This window comes from Anarrhichthys ocellatus, unplaced genomic scaffold (genome assembly GCF_004355925.1).
Source record: "Anarrhichthys ocellatus isolate YVR2014 unplaced genomic scaffold, GSC_Weel_1.0 scaffold32, whole genome shotgun sequence".
NCBI classification, from domain to species: domain Eukaryota; kingdom Metazoa; phylum Chordata; class Actinopteri; order Perciformes; family Anarhichadidae; genus Anarrhichthys; species Anarrhichthys ocellatus.
The window spans coordinates 5107508-5130387 of NW_022280062.1; the positions used below are offsets into that span (position 1 = coordinate 5107508).

Below are 22880 nucleotides of genomic sequence, written 5' to 3' on the forward strand. Positions count from 1 at the left end.
CACACACACACACACACACACACACACACACACACACACACACACACTCTGCTTTAACAAGGGACCCGACCTCAGCTGATGAAGTCAAGTGTTTTGCCTTCTCAGTGATCTCAGGCTTGAAGGGTGAATCCTATACCTGTCAAGCATCTTTGAGGATGTTTCAGCACCAAACATTGGCAGGAAGTATTGATTCACCTTGTTACATACAAATACACAAAACTCCAACTGTGATTAGTGCCAGCGTGTAAAAGACTTTTCATAAAAACAAACCAAAATCACAAAACTCACTGATTCTTTCACGAGGCTTTATCACTGCTGTGAATTAGGAATGATAAAGCCTCCCAACAGGCTCCTCCCTCTAGCTGCTAGAAATCTTGTACTGTTTTTAACATCGAAGAAGTGCTTCTGTGACATTGAGTTCAAAAAGATTGTGAACCTTCATTTTGTCAGTCACATTCGAATGTTGCCTGTCACAATACAAAAATCCTGGTTTGAGATTTGTAAAACAATCTCAACCTGCATATGGAAGGAGAAAATGGCAAGATGTTCATACTCAAGGATATCTAGTTGTACTACAGCTACCAAACGTCTTTCACTATTATCCATCCTATCAAATGTCTCGAGGCTTAAACATTGACACAGAATGTCTATAAACACTCCCAAAGCCTTTGTTCTCCTATTCACGTCTTGCCGTGACCGGATGGACTACGGATATAATCATGGTCAATCCTTTTCATGATCCGTTGTGTACGTTTTGGTCATATTCCAGTACAGTAGAAAGAGCAGGGATACTGCCTTTAAAGCAATCCCCCACAAATGTCCTCATCATTATCTGTGGTTCTTTGTGTTGTGCTGGAAAGTAGATATAAATGGAGCAAATGAAAATAGAAAAAGAGCACAGACATTCTCCGTTACTATGTTAGAGCTGAAATAATGGTTGCAGTTTTTGTCCCACTTAATGTATTATGTAACTGTCCAGTGTGGGGACTAACATGTGCTCTCTGTGTGTCGGATAGAGTTTTTACAGGTTTTGTGCTGTGTTGTGGGAGTGATAGTTTTTTTCCGGTTATTGGTTAAAAAATTGACATCTTGAAATCACGCACAACGGTCCTTGGAATTAAAACAGCTACCTTAATAAATCAACCAGTATGGCATGAATATAACAGTAATAGAATAAATGGAATCCCTAAACTCGACAACTATTTTCTAATAACTGTTTCAAAATATTTGAATAATATACATCCTTAAATCACATCACTAGAGTCTAGAGCATTATATTATAAAGAATATTCCCATACTGAATGTTGACACAGAAATTTGAAAACAGACTTTTTAACATGGTCAATATACTGAAAAAGTGTATTATGTTAGACCCTGTCACAGCTAAATAAAACTAGCCTAAAGGATGACAGTGAATTAATAAAATGTGGTGCTGCTGAAGGAACTCTGGTCTTTGGATTGGCATAAAAAAAAAGATCCACACTAATGTAGCCATTCCACTCCAAACTTCTCTCATTATCTGCGGTCCAAAAGAGGGGTATCATAAAAAAATGGATTGCTTTCAATACAACAACTCAGAAATAATGGATCACTGAAGCAAAATAAATGAAGTTGGAGAAGGTAGCTTTCAGACTGCAAAATAATGAGACAGAATATGCTAAAACATGGGCGACAGTGGAAAAATACTTGATGTCACTATGAAATAAAAAGGAACGTAGAGGAGAAAACTGATTTAAACTAATAATTGTCACCTTTTTTTCTCTCAGAGCTGTCCTACAGTATTTACAATAAAGCAATGAAGTTGAATGTTAATATGACTGATATTGTTTGAGGGGTGCGTTGGTAAAGAGCTGATTAAGATGTGCGTATTGGTTTGGAGGGGTTTGAAACGGCAGGACTCATTTCTATGTTGATTAATTGTGTATCTTTAGTTTTTCCGTTTGTATTTTATGAGTCAATAATAAAAAAAATTAAAAAAAGACAATGTGAACCATGTGAGCTAACAGTGTTTACCTGAGGGGGAAGCAACAAACCAACAACAAATCAAGAAAAAGCTCTGATAGCAACAGACACAGAGGGAGAGCGACTTCATGACGTCAATGTTTAAAGCTTGCTAACTGGTCTGGATGGCGGGGGCAAAATACTTCTGGTACCAACATACGCACGCATATTTGTGATGACGTCAGCTGTATAATCAAAGGTGGCCCTTGGAAAAGACAGATGTTCAATTAACTCTAAACAGACCAATCAACTACTTCACTGAAGAACCAGTGCCTCTTTTGACACCAGACATCTCAGATTCTAACTCTAACATGACACCATGTAACACTGGAAGATTGGCTGTCTGTGGGTGTGCTGGGAAGCTCCCAGGGGAGACTGTATGTGTAACTGTATGAATGTGAAACTTCCCCAGTCACTGAGTGCACTCACCTTGATCCTCATGCACCTTGAAAGCAACTGACACCCTCCAGCAGGGTATTTGACAGAGCCCTCAATCACTTCTGTCGGCTGTCACACAAACCAGGAAGTCATCAGCATAAATCTGAAAATGCACTGAAAATAAATAAATAAAATCTTTTGGCAGACGTATTTTGAGGAATATAAATAGGCATCAGACGGGGATGATTGATTGTGATGAGCGAAGGGAGGCTTTCCGGAGATAAGACCTTTTAGAGCAATTCAATTACCTTCAGGCCCACAGGAAATGTAGGATGTTATAAACTTTGATTACATCAAGGTTGATGAAAGGATGGGAAGAGATGGTCGTAAACGGGGATATTAACTGAGATATTATTTAGCTTGCGCTCATGTAAACTACACAATCCAATTCAAGTCGATGTGAAACACTTATTTCTTGCTATTAAAGTGCTTAAATTGTAGTAGAAAATTTCCAAGCAGTACAAACACAAACTGTAGCTGTCCACAACCGTACAGAGATTTGTTTTGTCGGAGCTATACGGCTGCTCATTATTCACGGTTGAATGTTTTCTGTTGCCTCAGATAATCTGAAAATTGTTGACATTTAATGCCATGCCCGTACACTTTATCCCTCGAACGTACTGATTCCTGACAGGCTCGATATGCTCCGAGAAACTGAAGATGGGGAGGATGAGCGACTACTGGAGGAGGTGGATATAATCAATATAAACATGAGGCAATTAGTGTAGCACTCATATTTCTTTAGGGAGGTGGGTGTAAAATCGTGGCGATCAAAGTGATGTCTGCTTCAAGCAAGTCATTAATGAGGCACCACAGTGACTACAGGGGTATATTTTTAAAGAGCTTTTAAGAAGCCAGCATGGCATTAATTAAAACACAATGCACTCCTCCATCCTTCATGGAAATTCACCACGTTGTAGTTAATTTAAAGAGTTTAGCAGACAGGGAAGAAAAATAGGAGTAGCTGCTGCACTCCCATATGAATCCTCTCATTAATTTCTGCTACAAATTGAAAGCGGACACAATTCCTGGACTGGTCGGCCACTTTGAAACCAGTGAAATACACCAATTAACAGGGTCTGGCAACACGAGTGGAGAGCACAGTGGACAGGACAGAGTTCAAAGTGCATGATGTTAACGCTCAATTTTCGTCCACAGTCCTCGTAAAACATGCAAATGAGTGGAAACAAACACACAGTTTGAGCCTCGTACATGAGCTCTGCAGATCATTGCTCCGGGGAAGGTGACGCGATGTGTTTGGACTTGATGTATGCCACACACACCTGATAATTGGCTGCATCTGTCAACATACAATAAAGTGGTCTTTAGTTAGCAACCAGACAGTAAAAGATGTGGGAGATGTAAGATGTGTTGAGAGCAGATTACCTGGACCAAATGAAATGTCAGAGACAAGAATACTTGGGTTCAATCATTCTTAGACAAAAACATCTTTCAGGGGAGGCAAATGGTGTTTGTACAGATAATTCATGGATGTATTGCAAAGAACTTATTATACATTCATGATATAATTGTAATACTCGTAGGCTAGAAAATGACCTGAATGATAACAGCACAGTAGGCTGCTACAGTCATGTCTGAAACAGGAGAGACAATCAGCATTACTTCTTGTGAAACCACAATAATTACTGCCAACTTATGAATGCTGTTAATTAGACATTTAGCTTTTCATCCATCCATGAATTGCTCGACATTTTGGGAAATAGGTTTTTTCTCTTTCTTGCTGGAAATGTACGATTAACAAACCCGTGGCAATAAAGCAAATAAGTGTATTTTTAAAAACCTTTAATTCTTACTTTATATGTGAGGGGCTCAGAGGCTTTCCGATGTTAACAACAACCAGAAACGTGTTGCTGTGGCTTCAGTGTCAGATTCTCTCATAATTCTAGAAAACAGTATTTATTGTCATAATAAACTGTTTTTACAGTGAGTAAACAAGAAATTATTGTACATTACGATTGTGTTTTCCAACACCAACTGACAACAAAACAAAAGATATTGGGCGTCTTTTATCGTCTTCGACTGAGACTGACAGACTGAGGCTATTTGAGTATACACTGAACCTAGGATAAAATCGAGTCACCGCTTTTTTTTGTTTTTTAACTTGCCAATGTATTATTATTATTTATTTACTTCATGGATATGTCAGCTAGGAGTTTTTATTGATCTGAAAAGTAATAGAAGTGTGCTTCAAACATGAGAGTGTAGGGCTATAGAGAGCAAACATCACATATATCTTTCCTTACGTTACGAGAATGCACCATCTGGCCCTGGAGGGAACGTCCTCCTGCAAACATGTTCCAGAGGTCAAACGGTCTAGAAGAGTTTGACCTCTGGATTTGCAAACAATTTGCAAACAATGAATTTAAACGATTCCAGTCGTCTAGTTGACCTTGCAGCTGAGCTGTGCACACAACAGAAAACTCTAACGCATGCCAGCTGCCAGCAACACAACAGAAATAAAAGCAGAAAGAAAGAAATATTCTAGTAACTATTAGGTAGGGCTGGAATTGAATTGAGGTTTAACAGTGTCAAGGTAACTGAAGTAGAAATGGAGGATTGTTTCTCTTTCTTCAAGGTAAAGTATTGAAAAAGTAGTTTTATTTTTTCCATTGAGCCAACGGCAAAATAGTTTCTGTGTTGGTGTAGGAACGTTCAAATGACATCATGTCCTTTACTCACATTGCTCACACTGTGAGCTTGCTGCAGCTTCACCCAGGCTCGCAGCTATTTTTCTATTCTGTTTGCAGTATTTGCTTTATCTTTTATCTTCTGACACTATGTGTATTGTTATGCACACAAACACCAAGACAAATTCCCTGTATGTGAAAACCTTCCTAATAATAAACCCGATTCTGGTTCTGAAGAGCCTGCAGATGTAATGTAAGTTCAGTGATGCCCGACACCTTGGCTTATTATCTTATAAGATACAACTGGCACAATTTTCCGAGGCTGAGAGCTGATTGAAGCAGAAGTACATGTTCATGTTTGGACTGATGTGACTCGGCTGCTCTAACTGAATCACTCATGCAGGGCTGGAGACGTGTTGTTGGTCAGCTCAGGCAGAAAGCAACTCAAACTGTCAATTAACTAAACGAAAGCCAAAAGGAGGGTTGGATAGAACAACATTATTCAAGCTTACTTTGTGCTCTGGAACATTTTGAAAAATACCACAAAAAGGCGAGACTTGGCATCATGACAGTTAGAGATGAGTGTTTTTCGAAATGAGAGTGGATATATTTGCACATAACAGTCAGTTTACTCATGAGGAGTATTTGTCAGCCTTTGAAAACGGTAAAATATCTTCGTCTTCTTGTCGAGTATGTGAGCTTAGAGACGACCCACCCTGACTCCGAAATATTATATTTTCGTTCTACATGGGGTTTCCTGATATGTTTTGAGGAGACATGTTTGTGCAGCAGAGACACGATTTGAACACAGGAGACCTAGACTTACCTTGTCACATTAGGTTTAGGATACAAAAACCCTTTAATATAAATTACGTTAAGATTGATCTTTATGTTAGAGTAAAAAAAGTTAAAAAAAAACATCTTTTGTCACTTTTTTTAACAAGACCTGTATCTCCCCAATCTTAACCAAGAGCTTTGTGTTAAACCTAAATATAAACATAACAGCATTAATAATCATAAGGACAAAATAAAGTCAGGACATCTCAGCCTGCTGCTTTGCTTTGGACTATTCTTGTTATAATCTGTCTCTTTCATTTTCTATCTTGATACTTTATTCATTACTGTAGCATAAAAACCATGAATGTGAGCATTATTATTTAAAACTTGTCCTGTATTTATGCGGAGGTTACATAAAAAAAAACTCTCATGCTCACCGAAGCTCCCCGTCTGAACTCAGCACATCTGTGATCCTTCACTGACGTTTTAAAAATGTCGTGAGACGGCAGATTTGAGACGACAGCTTAGCTGGAGCTCCATTCATAGAACATGAACACATTTCAGCAGGTCTCTCATATTCGGATGCAGCTTGCTTTGTTTAGTAAGGACTTTAATCTTGTAACAGGTTTTTTTTTTAGGTTTTCTTTAATCCCCACAGAGAATAAAAGAGACAGAGGACACATTGGTAAAAATGAGAACATTCACAATATATCTTATTTTAGCTAATATGCAGACAGCAAATGACAGAATAATACATAAAATGACTACTTTTTTTTTTTTCTTCAGCAAAATGTACATTTCAACAACCTGCAATACTCCATGCAGCATTTGGATGTTATTTTACCACCGGTAAAAAGGAGTGCGTTAGCAAAAACGACCTTCATAATAACAACCTCCATGTTATATTACATTCTATGTAACTCAGCACACATCCGAAGTTACACGTTTCACAAGGACACTTGACCTGTAAATAAAAAAGGAACACAAAAAAATAATTGTTAAGACGTGCACACGGGGAAAGACAAAACAAATTTAATTTTCATTGTAAGAAAGCACTTGAGGCATTTGGGGGAAATATCAACAAGTACAACAGTCAGTAGGGAAAATGGTACTGAAGAGGTGAGACAGTCCAAACTCTCAACTCCAAAACAGACAGCAATTATCCAAAAATAATGAGAGCATTTTAAACGGCGAGGAATAATGAAATTCACATCTTTGTTCCGCAGACCTTCAGACGGAGACGTTTTAATCAGGTTTTTTTTTTTTAAGCCAGCTCTCTTTTAAGGGAAAGGACCTTCAATTAAATTTTTTTTAACTTCTCATTATACAAGCGAACAATCGGAGCTCATTCCACTGCCACTTATGCTGCAGAGTAGCTGAAGACAAGCAGTTTTTTTTTTGTATTTTTTTTTTTTACACCATTTGCATATATACAGCGAGGCACAAAGAAAGCAGTCTGCTTCAGGTATGAGAGGATGAATTAATCAGTTTTCAAACAAGCTTCACTGCTCATAGCATGAACGCTGGAGGTGATGCAAAATCAGTTCAAGCAGGGCAAACAAAACAAAGGGGACAGAATCGGAAATGAACACGAATTCAGGGTAGTTCTTTAGGTATTTAAGTATTTAAGCAATAACATTTTTGGGAAATTCATTTGTACTTTTGCGGAGAGTTAGACAGACAAAGGCTGGAAACGAGGTAACGGCTAGCCTGGCTCACTAATGTACACGTGGCGTTATATCTGGTTTGTTTAACCCGGACAAAACCTAAAAGTAAAAAGTACAACTCACCATTTTAATGGGAAATAATTGAGCGAAATAACCAGAACTTGCAGTTCTGTTCCAGAAGTTCCATCGACATTTGTAACAATTGTAAGAACTCAGAATCCAGCCGTGGAACAGAGCCTTTCTCCACAGTAGATGGTGTGGCTTTGTTCATATGTCTGGTGGTAGTAAAAGTTATCTATTACAATTTACCATAAGCCCTACATGTACAACAGCCCTACGACAGACAAACTTCACGACTCGACAAAAGAGGCGAGCGGGTGGAGAAGTCGTGGTTCGTTCAGACATGTCTGTGTTAACAGTCGGACAGAGAGGACTGGGTGCCAGATAACAGCTAAAGAAAACAAAATGCTGTTGCATTTTAATGGGAGCTGTAGTTTTCTCTGTGGTCACCAAGAAATCAGCCAGGGTAGCTGTTCTCCCTGTTTCCAGTCTTTGTACTAAGCTAAGCTAGCCAGCTGCAGGCCGTAGCTTCATATTTACTGTACAGCCTTGAGAGCTGTATCATCAAACTTATCATCTAACTCCGAAATGTCAAAGTATTCCTTTAAAGTAAAAAACAAATCTTCTTGAATAAATGCATCCCTGAAAGATAAAAGTATATTTGGCCTCCCATTCTGCTCACACTTTCATTCATAGTGTTACTTATTCATAGCGACTGTGTCTCCAGTTCCCTTCCAGTGAGCCACAGATGATTCATGGGAGCCTATATAAGGGCGTCTCCTCCATTATGTCCCTGCATAATACATCTGTTGGTATTCTTTCATTGTGTTCCGGCTGAGAACATTGGAGTGTTTGCTGATCAGGAAATAGCCGAGAGCAAAGCCTGAAGAAGCAGAAAATGTTGGCAACATGCGACTCGCAGCAGAAAAAAAAATGCTGCACACAAACCACTGCATCAGCAAAAAAATGTAAGCAACCGTTGAAAAAAAAAAAGAGCAACGAGAGGAGTAAACAATTGAAATCAAACAATACACCATAACACACATACAAATCATGGGACAACTAAACAGGACATCAAATCTTACCTCGGTGTCAACCAGTTTACAATTCATGGTGGATATACTGTACAGCAGGTGGAGAGCTGCCACGTGACTGCACAATCACAGGCCGAGTGGTAATGTATAAAAGATGTACGGTTATCATGTAGCATGCATGGCGGTATGAATTCAATATCAAGGGCTGTTTTCCCACAGGAGCAGAAAGAAGTGTAATTTCTGACTTCTCCCGAGGCCCAGATCTTATCTTCAGGCTTCCAGAATAGGAGAAATAACGTTTCTGCTTCTACATACATCGTGAGGTGGATCGTGCTGGGACACTGCGTACTTCTCGAACACGTGTCGATATCTGAACCGTGACCCCAACTGTGTTCCGTTCATACGCTGAGCTCCACCAGGTGGAATTTAAAATAGGGCGGTTTTACATTGACGCTCCTGTCAGCTAGACGGACTTACAATGCGTCTGGAGTTGTGGGTCATTCTCTGTAAGTTCTCGGGTACCTAACTCTGTCTGGAAAACAAAGTTACATACACGTTTGTGCAGTGAAAATGGGCTAATTTTTATAGATACAGCACATCATATATTCATTTTATATACAGATATATTTGTATATGTGTAGTTGAACCTGGTTTGTATTGAATTATAGTCATTTGAATGTTGTTGAAAAATAGTTATATGACACATAAACACAGAGCTGTAGCCAGAATTTTAGAAATAGGAAGATCATGAGTCTCCCATCCACCCTCCTGATTCTGGCCAAAAACCCCAGAGGGTCCTCTTCATTTTTAAATTTGCATACATTATCCTTTCAATTAACTTTTCAGTTATACTTTCTGTAAGTTTTCCTTTCCAGCATGAACATCTAAATCCTATTGCAAGTCCGTCTCCAAGCTACCATTTTGGGGAACGAAATGCTGAAAATGATTGGCCTAAAAGAAGTCAAATCCAAACTAAAAATACTGCAATTGGGTTATAAAATCCTCACCACACTGCATCTATGGCAGCTACATCCCTGCCAAGACATCCAAAAACCTGCCAGTTTCAACCTACATGTCTTTTGACCTGTAAATCACCAAATCCCAAAGCCCAAAATAGAGTGCCTATGTGTGATAGTAAACAGTGCTCTGCAGCAGGAGTGAGACGGTGAAGCTCAGCTGCAGTATATTACAGTCGTCAGGGACCCTGTGCATCAATTCGCCTAAATTAGAAGTCTTTGAATCCTTCCAGTCCTCCCCTCTGGGCAGCAGCTCTGACCGGGACACTAATCACAGCCCCGAGGGGGGGGAGGGGGGGTCACGGTCACAGAGTGTCTCAGCCCTCCACCGGTCCTCGCCAAACCTACACACCTCAGCACTTCACTGATTATTCTTCACTGTCCTGGAACAGATGCATTCCAATGTAATGACCTGAACTGGGAGACACGCACGCCCCCGTTCAAAGACAAATGGCAAGATGTGTGCTCACACAGTGATACTGTACACAAAGAGGCACAAAGCTGGATGAGGATATGAGCGAGCGAGAGAGAGAGAGAGCATCTACCTCTGTCCCTCTACAATGAACTGCAGAGTATATTGCAGGCACAAAATGATAATAGAATACAATTAACTTCAAATGGTTTCACTGCACACATAAATCTCTCCCTCTGCGGGGGTCACTTACTCCTCCCGTGAGTGCGGAGTTTGTAATTGCACACTGCTCCATGTGCTGTGATGCCCACATTGTCGATGGCACACTGTTAAACTTTTCTCCGCAGAATAAATTAGCAACTTATCTGGAAATCGAGCCAAAACACGTCTCGTCAAATTCAATTTTACAGCATTATGTAAGAAAGAGAAAGCTGACATCTTTGAGTTGTGTAAAGTTTACACACAACATGACAACAAAGCGCAATGATAAAAAGAAAAAGCTGATTTACATCCACAACTCTAGCTGACCTTCGAGTTTGACTGAGAGCTGATGTTTGTTTGATTTTTGAAATATTTGTTGAGGCTTTTTTAGACGGAGCAGAGGAAATTGAAACCTGCCCCCGGTAATCCATCAGTCAGAGTTAAAGGCCTGAATAAGATACTCGCTACGGATTAATTACAGCCTGACAGAAGAAGACGGACACGCACAGGAAACAGAGGAGGCGAGCTTGTCAGGCGTCCATGGCAACGTGACTCGTCTCTGCAGCAGCCGAGCTCTTCTTCAGCTTCAGTCCTAAAAAAAACATTTAAATTCGGTCTTTGCAATGTGCAGCGCCTGCAGACATGCGAGCCACTGAGGTCACTGAGAGTTGACAGATGGGTTGTTACTTCTTCCGTTTTTTTTCTCCCTTTTTCTTAATGTTCGTCTTCGAGCCATCCTTTGCTAAACTCACAGAGCAGCGAATGGATCGATTAGCCAGTGAAGAGCAGCAACTCTCTGCTCCCAAATTCACGAGAACAAAAAAGACATCCAAAAAACAGGAGATATGTTTTTGCTGTCTTGGTTGGTCAAATGTTAACTGGAAGTCTTTCTCATCGCGTGGCCTTCAAAATCAAACCATCAACCAACCTTTTTTAAATGGATATGAAGTGGAATTTGTGCCAAAATGGATGTTTGTGCACATCAGGGAACATGCTTTTTGTCAATGTCGAGATCCAGCTGGTCCCCAGGTGACGACGACGATGATGACGATGACGACGATGATGATGACGATGACGTTGTCGGTTTAGTATTTCCATATCGGTTCAGCCAGGGTCACGACAGCTGCCAAGGCGGGTTGAAGAACTTGATGGCGTGAGTTTTGGCCCACTTGGCGAACACAGACTTCTCTGTGATGAAGCGGTGCCCGCCGTAGGGGGCGCTCTCATGGAGCAGATACTCTGCACACTCGTCCCGGCTGCCCGCCTCGTAGTAGTGATAGGGAACCTTTCTGTAACCCTCCGTCCTACAGAGGAGAGGAAGAAAGAAAGAAAGAGAAGAGAAGAGAAGGAGAGCAAGAATCCATATTTAAACACTGAATCTGTTAAGTATGCTTCTGTTACGGGGGAGTAGCCTATTGCCATCTTATTGTCATGTCGGTGGTGTCGAGGTATTTATGTGAATGACATTAGGTCTGTGTTGTAAAGATATGCGTCTGTCGGAGACATGCTAGATAAAGTGGGATATGCTGCATTTATATTTGTCCAGTAACCTCGAGCACTTCTATTTTAAGATTTGTTTGAGTGAGAGAAGGTCCTGGAACTTTGAAGGAAATGCAAGTTATTTAATAGTCAATGTTTTATTATGGAAATACAATTTAATTTGAACTCCCCATGAAGGAAAAGCTACAAAAATGTTTGTGTATGCTGACAATTATAGAATCAACAGGTGAAAACTGGAATCGGTGAATCTCTAATTAATACATGTAAAACACATATTAGGATTATTAAGACTCAGGCGCTACATCACACAGGACAGGCATGATTAAATGAGTGATTGTTACATTTTCTGAGTAGGTTATACTGTATACATGAATAATACATATTATATTTAATAGTGTAGTGTTTTAACATGATTTAGCTTGTGACGCAAAATTTGGGGCAAAAGCATTTTTCCGGACAGCAAATTACATCTTTAAAAACTATTATATGAACTATTAAGCAAACAAAATGATTGAACTATTAAACTAAAGATCCTTCAGGACAACGATCAGCAGTTTGAACTGATGCTGACTCCAGGCACAGTTCTCCTCTCGCCAGGTTTCTCTCATCAAAAAAAGGAGTTGTTGTTGTTGGCGGCCAAATGTCTTCAACAGATACTCTTATCCCCACAAGAAACAAATACCACGTATTGTTTTTTGATATCATGGCAATGTTCTTCTCTATTCTGAGCCAAAAGTAAATCTGAAAACATCCTAAATATCCTGAGTATTGTACAGTGGGGTGAGTTAAGCCTTTCATACCTGAATGTCATGTTGAGTTTCTCTGTTTACAGTTTGCATCTTCAAACCATTACAACGAATGAGGAATCAATAAAAACAGGAGCAGCAGCAGCAGTAGAGTAGATTCATTGAGCACTCTGCAGTTGGTATCTAATAGCGAGTGACGGCTTTATGAGAAAATGACTTGTGTAACAATTTCATTGGGAGAATGAACACAGACGGAAGAGAAGCAGCCGTCACCAGTGGGTCCACATAGCGAGAATGCAACGATGGCTGTCTGCCAGCTAACAGTAACACACAACCCAATCCCTGCCTCTCTCCTCTCCGTGTCACACAGTGCTGCGCACCAGCGTTGACAAATAAATTCAATTTCACCCTCTCTGCAGCACCTGTTGAAGCTCCATTACCACATATCTGCCGAGGTCAAGTCTGACTCGAGCTTTAAACATCGTCGCACAAAACTTCACTTCATCTTTTTGTTGCCGGCTGCCGACAAAAACTTGCGTGACACTAAATTGTCCCTTCAGAAACTTAGTGAAACACAATATCTTCCGGTCTCACGCAGCAAAATAAATAAGTGGGAGACGAGCAGGGAGGGACCCTTCAGCTGCCTCACTGAATCATAAAATCCTCAGTGCTGGTTGAATTATCACTCCTCTCTGCCATGTGTCTGGGGCTGTTTGTATTTCAACTCCCACTGTGCACGGGGAGCAGAGAGAGGATAAAAGGCAGGATTTCCACCGTGTATTAGGTAAAAGTGTTTGACTTGGGGGATAGAAAGAGCTCAGGTTGAGCCGAGAGGGGAGACGTATGGAGAGAGAGAAGTCGAGTCAATCAAGGCTGAGACGACTTGAGACCGAGCAGCCATGCCTAGAGCAACAGCATCTTGTTTGTCATCCCTCCTATGGCCTCGCAGCCAGACAGCAATCACTTACCCGAGAGTCTGAGAACAATGACAGGCCGATATACAAATAAAACTGTAAGCAGGGGAGGAATTGGGTGCAGCAGCCCAGCCACCCGCAGCAGCAGAGACTCTGCAGCCCGCTGGGTATTCTAGGCAGGGAAACTTAATGGTATTCACGGCACAGAGAAAACCCAATATGGATTTCAGCATAGAAATTCAGCCATTAAACACAAACTGAGGAATTGTAAATGTATTCCAACAGGGCAGTATGTGATTATGGGAGGCTGCGATTGGCCAGCGCTGCTGTGAATGTGAATCTAGTTTTTTTGAGTTTTTGTAGGAGCATGTGCATTTCTCCTCCATGTATGGAGGGCGGTTGTTGGTGTCTTACTTGCAGTAGGTGTCATTTATCATTCCGTAGATATGGATCTCTTTGCACATGTCCATGGCGAGGATAAGCGTAAACCAGCCGGTGCTGAGGTAGGAGCCGGACTGGATCCTGCAAAACACACAAAGTCAGCCCTTTTACTCTAATATTAATTTGCATAAATACTTTTAAATAATTTCCATGAAAATAAATAACCTCTATGACAGTTTCCAGGACTCCATTTCTCTGACCTTTGTACTCGTCGCTCGTGTGTGCTTGTAATTCAGCTAATCTTAGCATGAAAATGATTCTAACAGCTGTTCGTGATCTTCAGCGAGGTATCAAAAATGCAAATGTGAATGTAAATGCATCTGCAGCACAGCCCTCAGGTGTGTAACCATATGTCTGTTGTACTGAAAGTTTCACAAGTAATATTTCTAATTTACTATTGTGTCCATCAATAGTTAAAGAGGTTGTAAAATTCACACTTCAGTATATATATATATATATATATATATATATATGTATGTAAGGTGAGAAAAGAAACACTCTTCATCGGTTTGTTGAACAGCAGCCCACACGTCGCCCCCCTGTGAATGATGCAGGAACCCCGGAGGCCAATCAATAAAAACATGCATAATCCTTTCATCAGCATCAAACTAGTGTTGTTATGACCTCTCAAGCTTTGATCATTTTCAAACACACAACAACACTGTAGAGATGCATCTTCACTCGAGGTTTTGTCAAAACCAGACTAGTAAGTGGGTCATAAAGTGTACACCTGCATGGCAGGTGGCTGCGCGCTCCCAGAGGACCCCCTGCCTTTCAGCAATGCAGAGTACCATAGACCTTGTATAAATTAGACAGAGTGCACAGCGCGATACGGATAATGATGGGGGTGGAAATGGCGCCATCACCACAGTGTGATACAGCACAGATATTATGGAGGACCACAGATAATGATAATAATTATAATAATAATAATAACTAAGAAGTTTAGGCACCTTCAAAAACAGAGTTTACAAAGTGATTTGACAGACAAAGCAAAAGCAGGACACCCAGAAGGCAACATAACAACCGCAAGTCAAACAGTGAGTAAGTAAGCAAGGCCAAACTAAAGCAAGAGAACATTACAGCAAGAACACAGCAGAGAGAAGACAAACGATGATGAAAGATAAGAAGGGTAAAAGAGATGAAAACAATAAAAAACACATAGAATAAAAATAGAAGAGAAGAAAGATAATAATAACAGTGATGTCATGCATCATGGTTTAGAGGATTTGCCTTTCCAAATATCTATCTATCTATATATATCTATATATACACACTGAATATAGATAAGTAGATATTTGGAAAGGCAAATCCTCTCAACCATGATGCATCCTGTCATAGTTACCAGCAGTATGCTGCACTTTATTGTTCAAGTCCCTTAGACAGCTGTTCCAGGAATAGCAACTTGGACAGCGCTCAACACAAACGCCAGCTGTTTCACCAACTTTTTTGATCCCTTAAAAAAAATCAAAGGAATGTCTACTTATTCGCCCTCATCGCATGTGTCTACCAGCTGTGATCACCTCAACTATATAACAAGTGAATCATTTTAATAACGAAAGTTATTAAAATGACATGAATGTTTGTACAAACAGTTACGGAAATCCATCTGATGGTTGTCAAAGCCTTTCACTGAAAAAACTACAATGTGCTATAGAGGGAAAGTCAGGGGATCACCAAAGTCATTAACGTTCATCGTTTTGGAGCTGTGAATGTCGGTACAAAATGTGATGGAAATCCATCTCATGGTTGTAGAGGTAGTTCAGTGTGGACCAAACTAGAGGACCAACTGGCAGACAGACGGATAGCATCCAAGAGCAAAGATTAGAGGAAAGTCTTAAAAAAACGAGTCAATTGGTGCAGCAGTAAAATGTTTTCTCTGCTGTCCTATCCTGTCAATCATTTCTTGACCTCTCAGACTTGTTTTGCAACTTCTGAAATGAGTAAAATAAATAATCTACCTGTTCAGGAAAGCAGGAGAATGCTTTTAGGCAGTAGCTGATCAACTTATGGTCAAAAACCTTCATCACAACTAAACAGGCTATTGTACGGGAGTAAAGTCCCATTCACTGAACCTCGGTACGATCCAGAAGTCTCCAAGTCTCCTGCTGGCAAATGAAATCACAAAGCGAAAGCACGGGACTATGACATTGATAAAAACCAGCTTGAAACCAGCTCATTAAAACTATGTAATTTCCATTCCAGTTGTGTGGAAAACAGTGTTGTGAATCAGAAATAATGAACTGTAAAACTCCTTTCTCTCACATTGTTGTGCTGTGAAAGCAGCTGGCATACACATGATGGGAGGTGTGAGTGATGACTAAAAGGTTAATTCCCCAAAACAATTCACGTCATATTCCAGCCTGCTCAAATGTAAACTGTTCTTCTTGTCACAGAGAAACATCTCGTCTACATTTCTCGTTACGTCCGTCACTTAGCACCGTGATGGAGAAGGCGCATCATTTTCTGGCCTCTTGTCAAATGTCCATTTCTGCTGGTTTTTCAAATTATGTACAAAAAATGAATCATGACTACCAGCAATTATGTTTATAAACCTTATTAAATCAGGAGAGGAGACGGTGGGGGTGGTGATGAGATGGCTGGGGGTAATGAAACCCAAAGATTTGCATTACAGAGCTGTGTCGAAAACCAATTAAAGAGAAAACATTTGAGCTTTAAATATTTTCATTTGGTTTGATAAATTTATAAAAAAAACTTTGTTTCCATAATATGTGACTCGTTCACTTTTCATCCAGCACCATCATCACCAAATACCCGCAAAACTAATAACACTCTCATGAGCCGTGGCTCTACTTTTGTGATGATTAGCAAATGTTAACACAGTAACACACTAAACTCAGATGGTTAACATGGTAAACATTACACCTGCTAAACATCAGCATTGTTAGCATTGCCACTGTGAGTATGTTAGCATGCTGACATTAGCATTTAGCTCAAAGCACTGCTGTGCCCAAGTATAGCTTCACAGAGCTGCGTGGCTGGAGACTCGTAGTCTTGTTCTGTAAGATATTGTTTCTTGGCTTAAAAATAGTAATTCTATGAGCTTAAAAACTCACAAGGATCAACTGCAAATTACACAATAATAAACCGCACTGCTAAAAGTAAAACCTCTATTTCTAGACAAAAACACTGAGGACACAATCGAAAAATCCTTAGTAATAGCTAAAGCCCTGCTTGGCTATAGAGGAGGAGGAGATGGGAATAGGATATGATGACTCCAAAAACTTTAATACAGCACTATGCTTTCAGACCACACCAGAGCCACCGAGCATAAACCGCAGAAACAAGTTCAAATGAATTTAGAGACCGACCAGCTAAACTTAAGTCCTGTAAAATGTATCTTTAAGTGCACATTGTACTTTAGCTTTTAGTTCAGGCGGCCCAACAGACTCTGTCACACTCACACTGACACTGGGGCTTGTAGGAAGGTGAAATTATATATATTAAAAAAAAAAATTGTAATTAGTTATAAATAAGGGAGTGAAGGAGCACAGAAGGGAAATGGCACATTATCAGTGATACACAGCTCGGCAGCTCTCAGCCGTCAGAGGTGTCAACACATCACTATTACCCTGCATTATTCATTAGCCATTTGCCACTCTAGCAGCAGGCACACAGAAATGCAGACACACATTCGCACACATGCACCACATCCCTAGACGTGTGCTGAATGTCCTGGAGCAAAAAAAAAAAAAAAAGAAGCTTGGTGCAATAAATAAAGGGGGTGGGATCTGCAGACCTTACAATTTCAAAGCAAATGTGTGGAAGTGGAGACGCAGAGAGGCCGACTGATAGACCTCAAGGTCTTCAGCAGGACATTGTGTTTACCTATGACAATAATAATGGCACAACTTTGCGGAGAGGATGCTGTTATTGTGTGTGGCCAATTTAAAAGAGAGATAAGGCGCGGTGTGAAGCTGCTCTGGCAGGCGAAAAATTACATCCAGAGCCGGAGGACAGAGAGAATGCAATTTGCTTGTTTTGTTAAAGCAGAAAAACACAGCCTGTAACTTGAAAACAGCAAACAAAAAGCGTCATGGGGTCAGGCTTGATACTGCCTGGCTTTTTACCAAATCCCCTTTAGTCCCCACCACTTACGGCTTTCTTGAAAAATGGAACATAATGCATTGTATTTGGGCATGAAGAGAGCTGAACAAATATGAGGAAGAATGTAAAAAGCTCTGTTAAATCTCTCTTTTTTCCTCTCTCTCTCTCTCTCCAACACAAACCTGAGTCAAGTGAGGCAGGAGTGATTGGGACTGACATGCTAGGACGCTGCAGCACTATCAGCACTAGGAAATGAAGGGTGTTTGAGAAATTAAGTCGGACACTCTGTGCAGGGTCTAAGTAAATAATCCCCGAAGTCTGACTGAGCTGGAGCTTCTTTTTGTGCTTTACCTGCCGAGCGTTAGAGGCTAAGTAGCTGCCAGGGGATCAGCGAGACTCCTCTACCTCCGACTCTGTTCAATAACTCGCACTTGACATTCACAGCGGGAAAGCTGTCCACGTGTGCGAGACGATCCGAAGTGACGACCGGGTTTAGTCGAACTGTGCTTTATATGTGCCTCTGCAGCTGCACAAATATGATACGACAGCTGTCAAAAGCACTTAATATAACTCAACTATTCTGTGAGAGGTTGATCCCGACTTCGGAAGGAAATCACTTTGACTGTAAAAACTGATTATCGACTACACGTCAGACAAAAGTTAATATAATACAATATTAGACCAATGCAAATATTCACATAACTAGACATCTGATGCGTTTGTGGGAGCACCTGGTTGCATAATAGACGGCTCAGAATGCAATCATGACTATGGATGTATAGGAATAATTTAAAAGTTTGGGAAATACACCCATTGTAGAGACTTAGATGAAGAGATCGATACCACTCTCACGTCTGTACTCTAAATTATGAAGCTACTGCCAGCAGCTGGTTAGCTGTGCTACCAGCATCTCTAAAGTTCAGGCTGATTTTGTTCCACCCTGTTTAGATTTAATGCTAGATCTCTGTGTGCACACTATTCTATTTATTCAAGCTTCATTCATACAGTCATTTTCAGGTTCACACTTGTATTTTGGGTTTCTACTAGAACAACAAAAACACATTAGACTGTCTGTCTGAATAGACCTGCATTCACCCTCTGTCTGACATGCTCCGTTTTAGCGCCCGTCTCTTTAAGCCCCCCCTCCCCCCAAATATGGTGCACCTTTTCAAAGGTAGTTCTCAAGCTGTGGGTAGAGATACTAAGATGGGGGGGGGGGGGCGGTATATTCTAACAAGCCAGAAGGTGACATAGAAAGGGGAGCCAAATGTGAAATGTTTTCTGATCTAAGCAGTCCACAAAATAACTGACTGGGTCGTCTGATTTCACAGTTTGTGGTTTGGTTGTCATCACTCCAGAAATCCAAATGTATACGCACACAAGCACTGAAAGGACTTGTCCCCTTTAACCAGGAATCCTCTTGAGATACATTATCTCTTTTCCAGTTGGGACCTGGCCACAATGTCAGAGTATGACAGCGGTATATATCACATAGTCACATGTGGGCACACGCTATATCAAATCAATCATGTTTTCACCTGATGTTCAATGGAAAAGTACAATGCTTTCTAATATTTTAGAGACCCGGGCCCTCCCACACATCCATCCTTTATCAAGTTATCTCAGACACTATCTGTAGAGAGCATTTCATCAGACTAGACCGGATCTTCTCCCTCTCCTAGAGGAGGAGGGTGGGCATTATATGAACCATCTATCTCTCTCTGTCATAATTTCTTTTTCTCTCTCATGTTCTTCTTCAAACAAATTGCCACTCGAGCCAAGCCTCAGTCGTACGTTGTTGAGGTTTTCACAAATGTGCCATCTAAATATAGCAGGTAAACACAATGGTATTCTGAAGAAGGGCCCACTTGACCAGACGTTCGGGTTTTAAAATTGATCCAATCTGCAGATACATGAGCAGCAGCCTTGCTTCCTTTTCTACATCCAGATATGTTATTTTCTTCTCCCGGCAGGAATTGCCTGATGCAAAATGACTGCGTGTTATTAAGTGATTACTTCATACAACAACCGGCCGCGAGAGAAGTCGTTGTGTTTCCCACGGGCAAGTTGTGTGTAGAGGAACAACATAGTGTGTCTTTTTGTGTCTCTGAAGCAGCCGAAGGAGCCTCTGGGAAGACACAGTGACAACATCCAGAGCAGAGCCACGGGGGTGAAAACAGGGCTTTTTTCGTAACATTTTTCTTTTTACACAGACCAGAGAGCACAGCAATTTATTTTAATGATGAGAATGAGCATTGCAGCCGTGCAGGCTTGCTGAGGCGTTTGTTAATTCTGCCGGGAGGCAATATGAAACGTCGGGGTGACCTCCACAACCTGCATTATGAAAAAGACAATTTGCTTTCTTCAAGTCTAGTTTTGTTTACATTTGTACCAGTACGCAACGCTAATAATAACCAGGAAGGGGACCTTAACCCTGAAAGAAAATACACTTGCTGATGCAGAGATGCTCCCTCTTTTGTTGAGTTAAGAAGAAGCTCGTTTTAAGATGGTTTCATTCTTTTTCAAAGACTCCGTTCACTTGAAACTATGAACTTATCTCTTGTTTTATGGTATTGTAAAACACACTATATTGTTTATACTAAATGAGTATATGACTTTTTGTCGAGTGTCACCATGAGGTTGACTATTGGATGGATTGCCACAACATTTGGTTCACACATCCTTTATTTATTGAAACATCCTTTAGTCTTTCATGTAGCACCATCATCTGGTGGAATTGTTAATCAAATTGGTTTATGATAATGATTATGGTAGTTGGCAAATATTAGCATGCTGACATGCTGAAGTTTTAACCTTTTCACAGTGTGTTTTCAGTTCATGCAAGTTAATCATAACATTTGGCTTGATCCTAACTCCAGCCCCTTTGTCACTTTGGGAGACGATCAAAAACCAAGACGGCGACAGCACAAAATGACGAACTCAAGGCGTCAAACCCATCGTCAACAAACCAGTGGGTGATGTCATTGTGACAACGCCCACTTCAGAGTCTTCGGCAAATTCGGCACATCACGAGGACCCTGAGCAGCTTCTACAGTTGCATCATAGACAGCATTTTTGACCAGCTGCATCACTGCGTGGCCTGGGAACAGCATCGCCATTGGACCACTAACGTCTGTAGAGAGGGGTAAAGACTGCCGAGAAGATCATCAGGGTGCCTCAACCATCTCTGCAGGACATTTGCTACCGCAGAGTCCATAGAAGAGCCTGCGGCATCATCACACACTCCGCCCACCCTCAATACAGGTTTTTCACACTTATGCCCTCTGGCAGGAGGTACAGAAATGGGAAATTGAGGACTTCTAGGCTGAGGGACAGCTTTTATCCTCAGGCCCTTGACTCGCCTTACAGACATTCACCCACCATCTGCATAGAATTGTCTCTTTTATTCTGTATATTTCACATTGTACATAGTGTTCATTATTCATTTTCTTTGTATTTATTTCCTCATAACTTGTATTTCCATGTAAACGGCATTCAGAGTGGAGGGCAAAGGAAGAATTTCATTGTTTCAAGAGAAACGTTTAACGGCACATATGACGATAAACGCTTTGACTTGACTCTGACTTGATCTTAGCGCAAGATCAAGATCAAGTCAGAGTGAAGTCAAAGTCTGAGAAGTGAACATAATGCAAAATATAGAAATAAACTGTAAATACGTTGGACTCGGGCTGCACAATAAACCAAGGAAGACTTTCCCCGAGTACATTTTTCAAAGCTTCAATAACATTTTGCTGTAATGGTTGTGTATGCAGCACAGAACATGTTATTGCTGCTAACAAGGTCTTGTCTTCCCTCTTTCCTTCCTGTGTTTTGTTTGGATTCAATTTTGTGTTTATATTTTTGAGATATTTCATTCGTTGGATTTCTGAAGAACAAATAGCACGACAGTTAGTTGTACAGTTTATTTTGTTTTAAACATAATATAGCAGGTTTGTGGTTTTGGTGTTGGTGTGGTGAATCTGGTGCCCAGTTTAGTCTCTGGTGAAATAACCTGAAATAAGATTTTACTCGTCTTTTTTTTTTTTTTTTTTTTTACTTTTTAAGCCTCTTCTCCACATGCCACATTTTGGAAAAACTTTTAAAAGAAAGTTAACTTGACTCTAGTTGTACTTTTTCCATTCATCCACATGTTTGTGTGAAATGAATCCCCCTATTTCACTTTCTTCCATAGAGCGTAATCGTCTTAATTAGAACCCAAATGCATCCAATTCCCACAAACAGATGCTGGTTTTAAGTGATACACTGAGGTATTAAACAACAGACCTGCCCCAAGAGCAGAAAGTACAAGGTACTAAATCAAAAGACTCTTCTTCTACAAATATGGAAGTTATTATACAAAAACTCAGCAGATGTAATCTTAAACTGAAGGACAATCAATGTACCACTCAACACAAGTGTGAGTCCTTCAACTAATGAAATCAGACAAAACAAGGAAAGAAGCTAATCAAGAAGAAAATGAAGCCCCCGGTGTTACAGGTTCAATTGATTGCATGAAATTATATACAAAGTTCTCCTGACATTGTCGGTTTACAAACAGTATCTCATTATCTGAGAAATAAGAACAACATGAACCTTCTCCTTTAAGAAAGACAAAAAAACAAACAAAAAAACAAATCATCGGCAGACAGCAGTACTTTAGTAAATGGATGCGGTGTGAAGTTTCATGTTCTAGTAAAACTTCTATTTGATATTGTGATCAGTAACAAAGCCGGTATTTAAGTATCTGTAGAATAAGGTATAGCAGTAAGGATGAACAGTTTTAAGTGAGCTTTTGTGCAGCACAGGACTGGATGTTAGCACCTCTGGACAGTCAGCTCCACACGATGTTTACAACCTTGAGGACCTGCAGTTTGAATTTCTGTTAAAGCTTTTTATTTGTCCAGAAGGTTTTGACAGGCTCGGACCATTTTTTATGAGTGGTTTATTTCATGGACAG

At 40.4% G+C, this 22880-nt stretch overlaps 1 protein-coding gene across 1 annotated transcript in view; it reads right to left on the bottom strand.

Moving 5' to 3' along the window:
* Positions 1-6490: 6490 nt before the first annotated feature.
* The window catches only part of st6galnac3 (ST6 (alpha-N-acetyl-neuraminyl-2,3-beta-galactosyl-1,3)-N-acetylgalactosaminide alpha-2,6-sialyltransferase 3), a 65967-nt gene continuing 49577 nt past the window's right edge, over positions 6491-22880 (bottom strand). Inside the window, exons 4-5 of the mRNA XM_031864954.1 lie at positions 13829-13936; positions 6491-11558 (exon numbers count right to left, since the gene is read on the bottom strand). Of these exons, the coding sequence (XP_031720814.1) occupies positions 11369-11558; positions 13829-13936 (298 nt within the window). The 3' untranslated portion in view covers positions 6491-11368. The remainder of the gene's footprint in view (positions 11559-13828; positions 13937-22880) is intronic.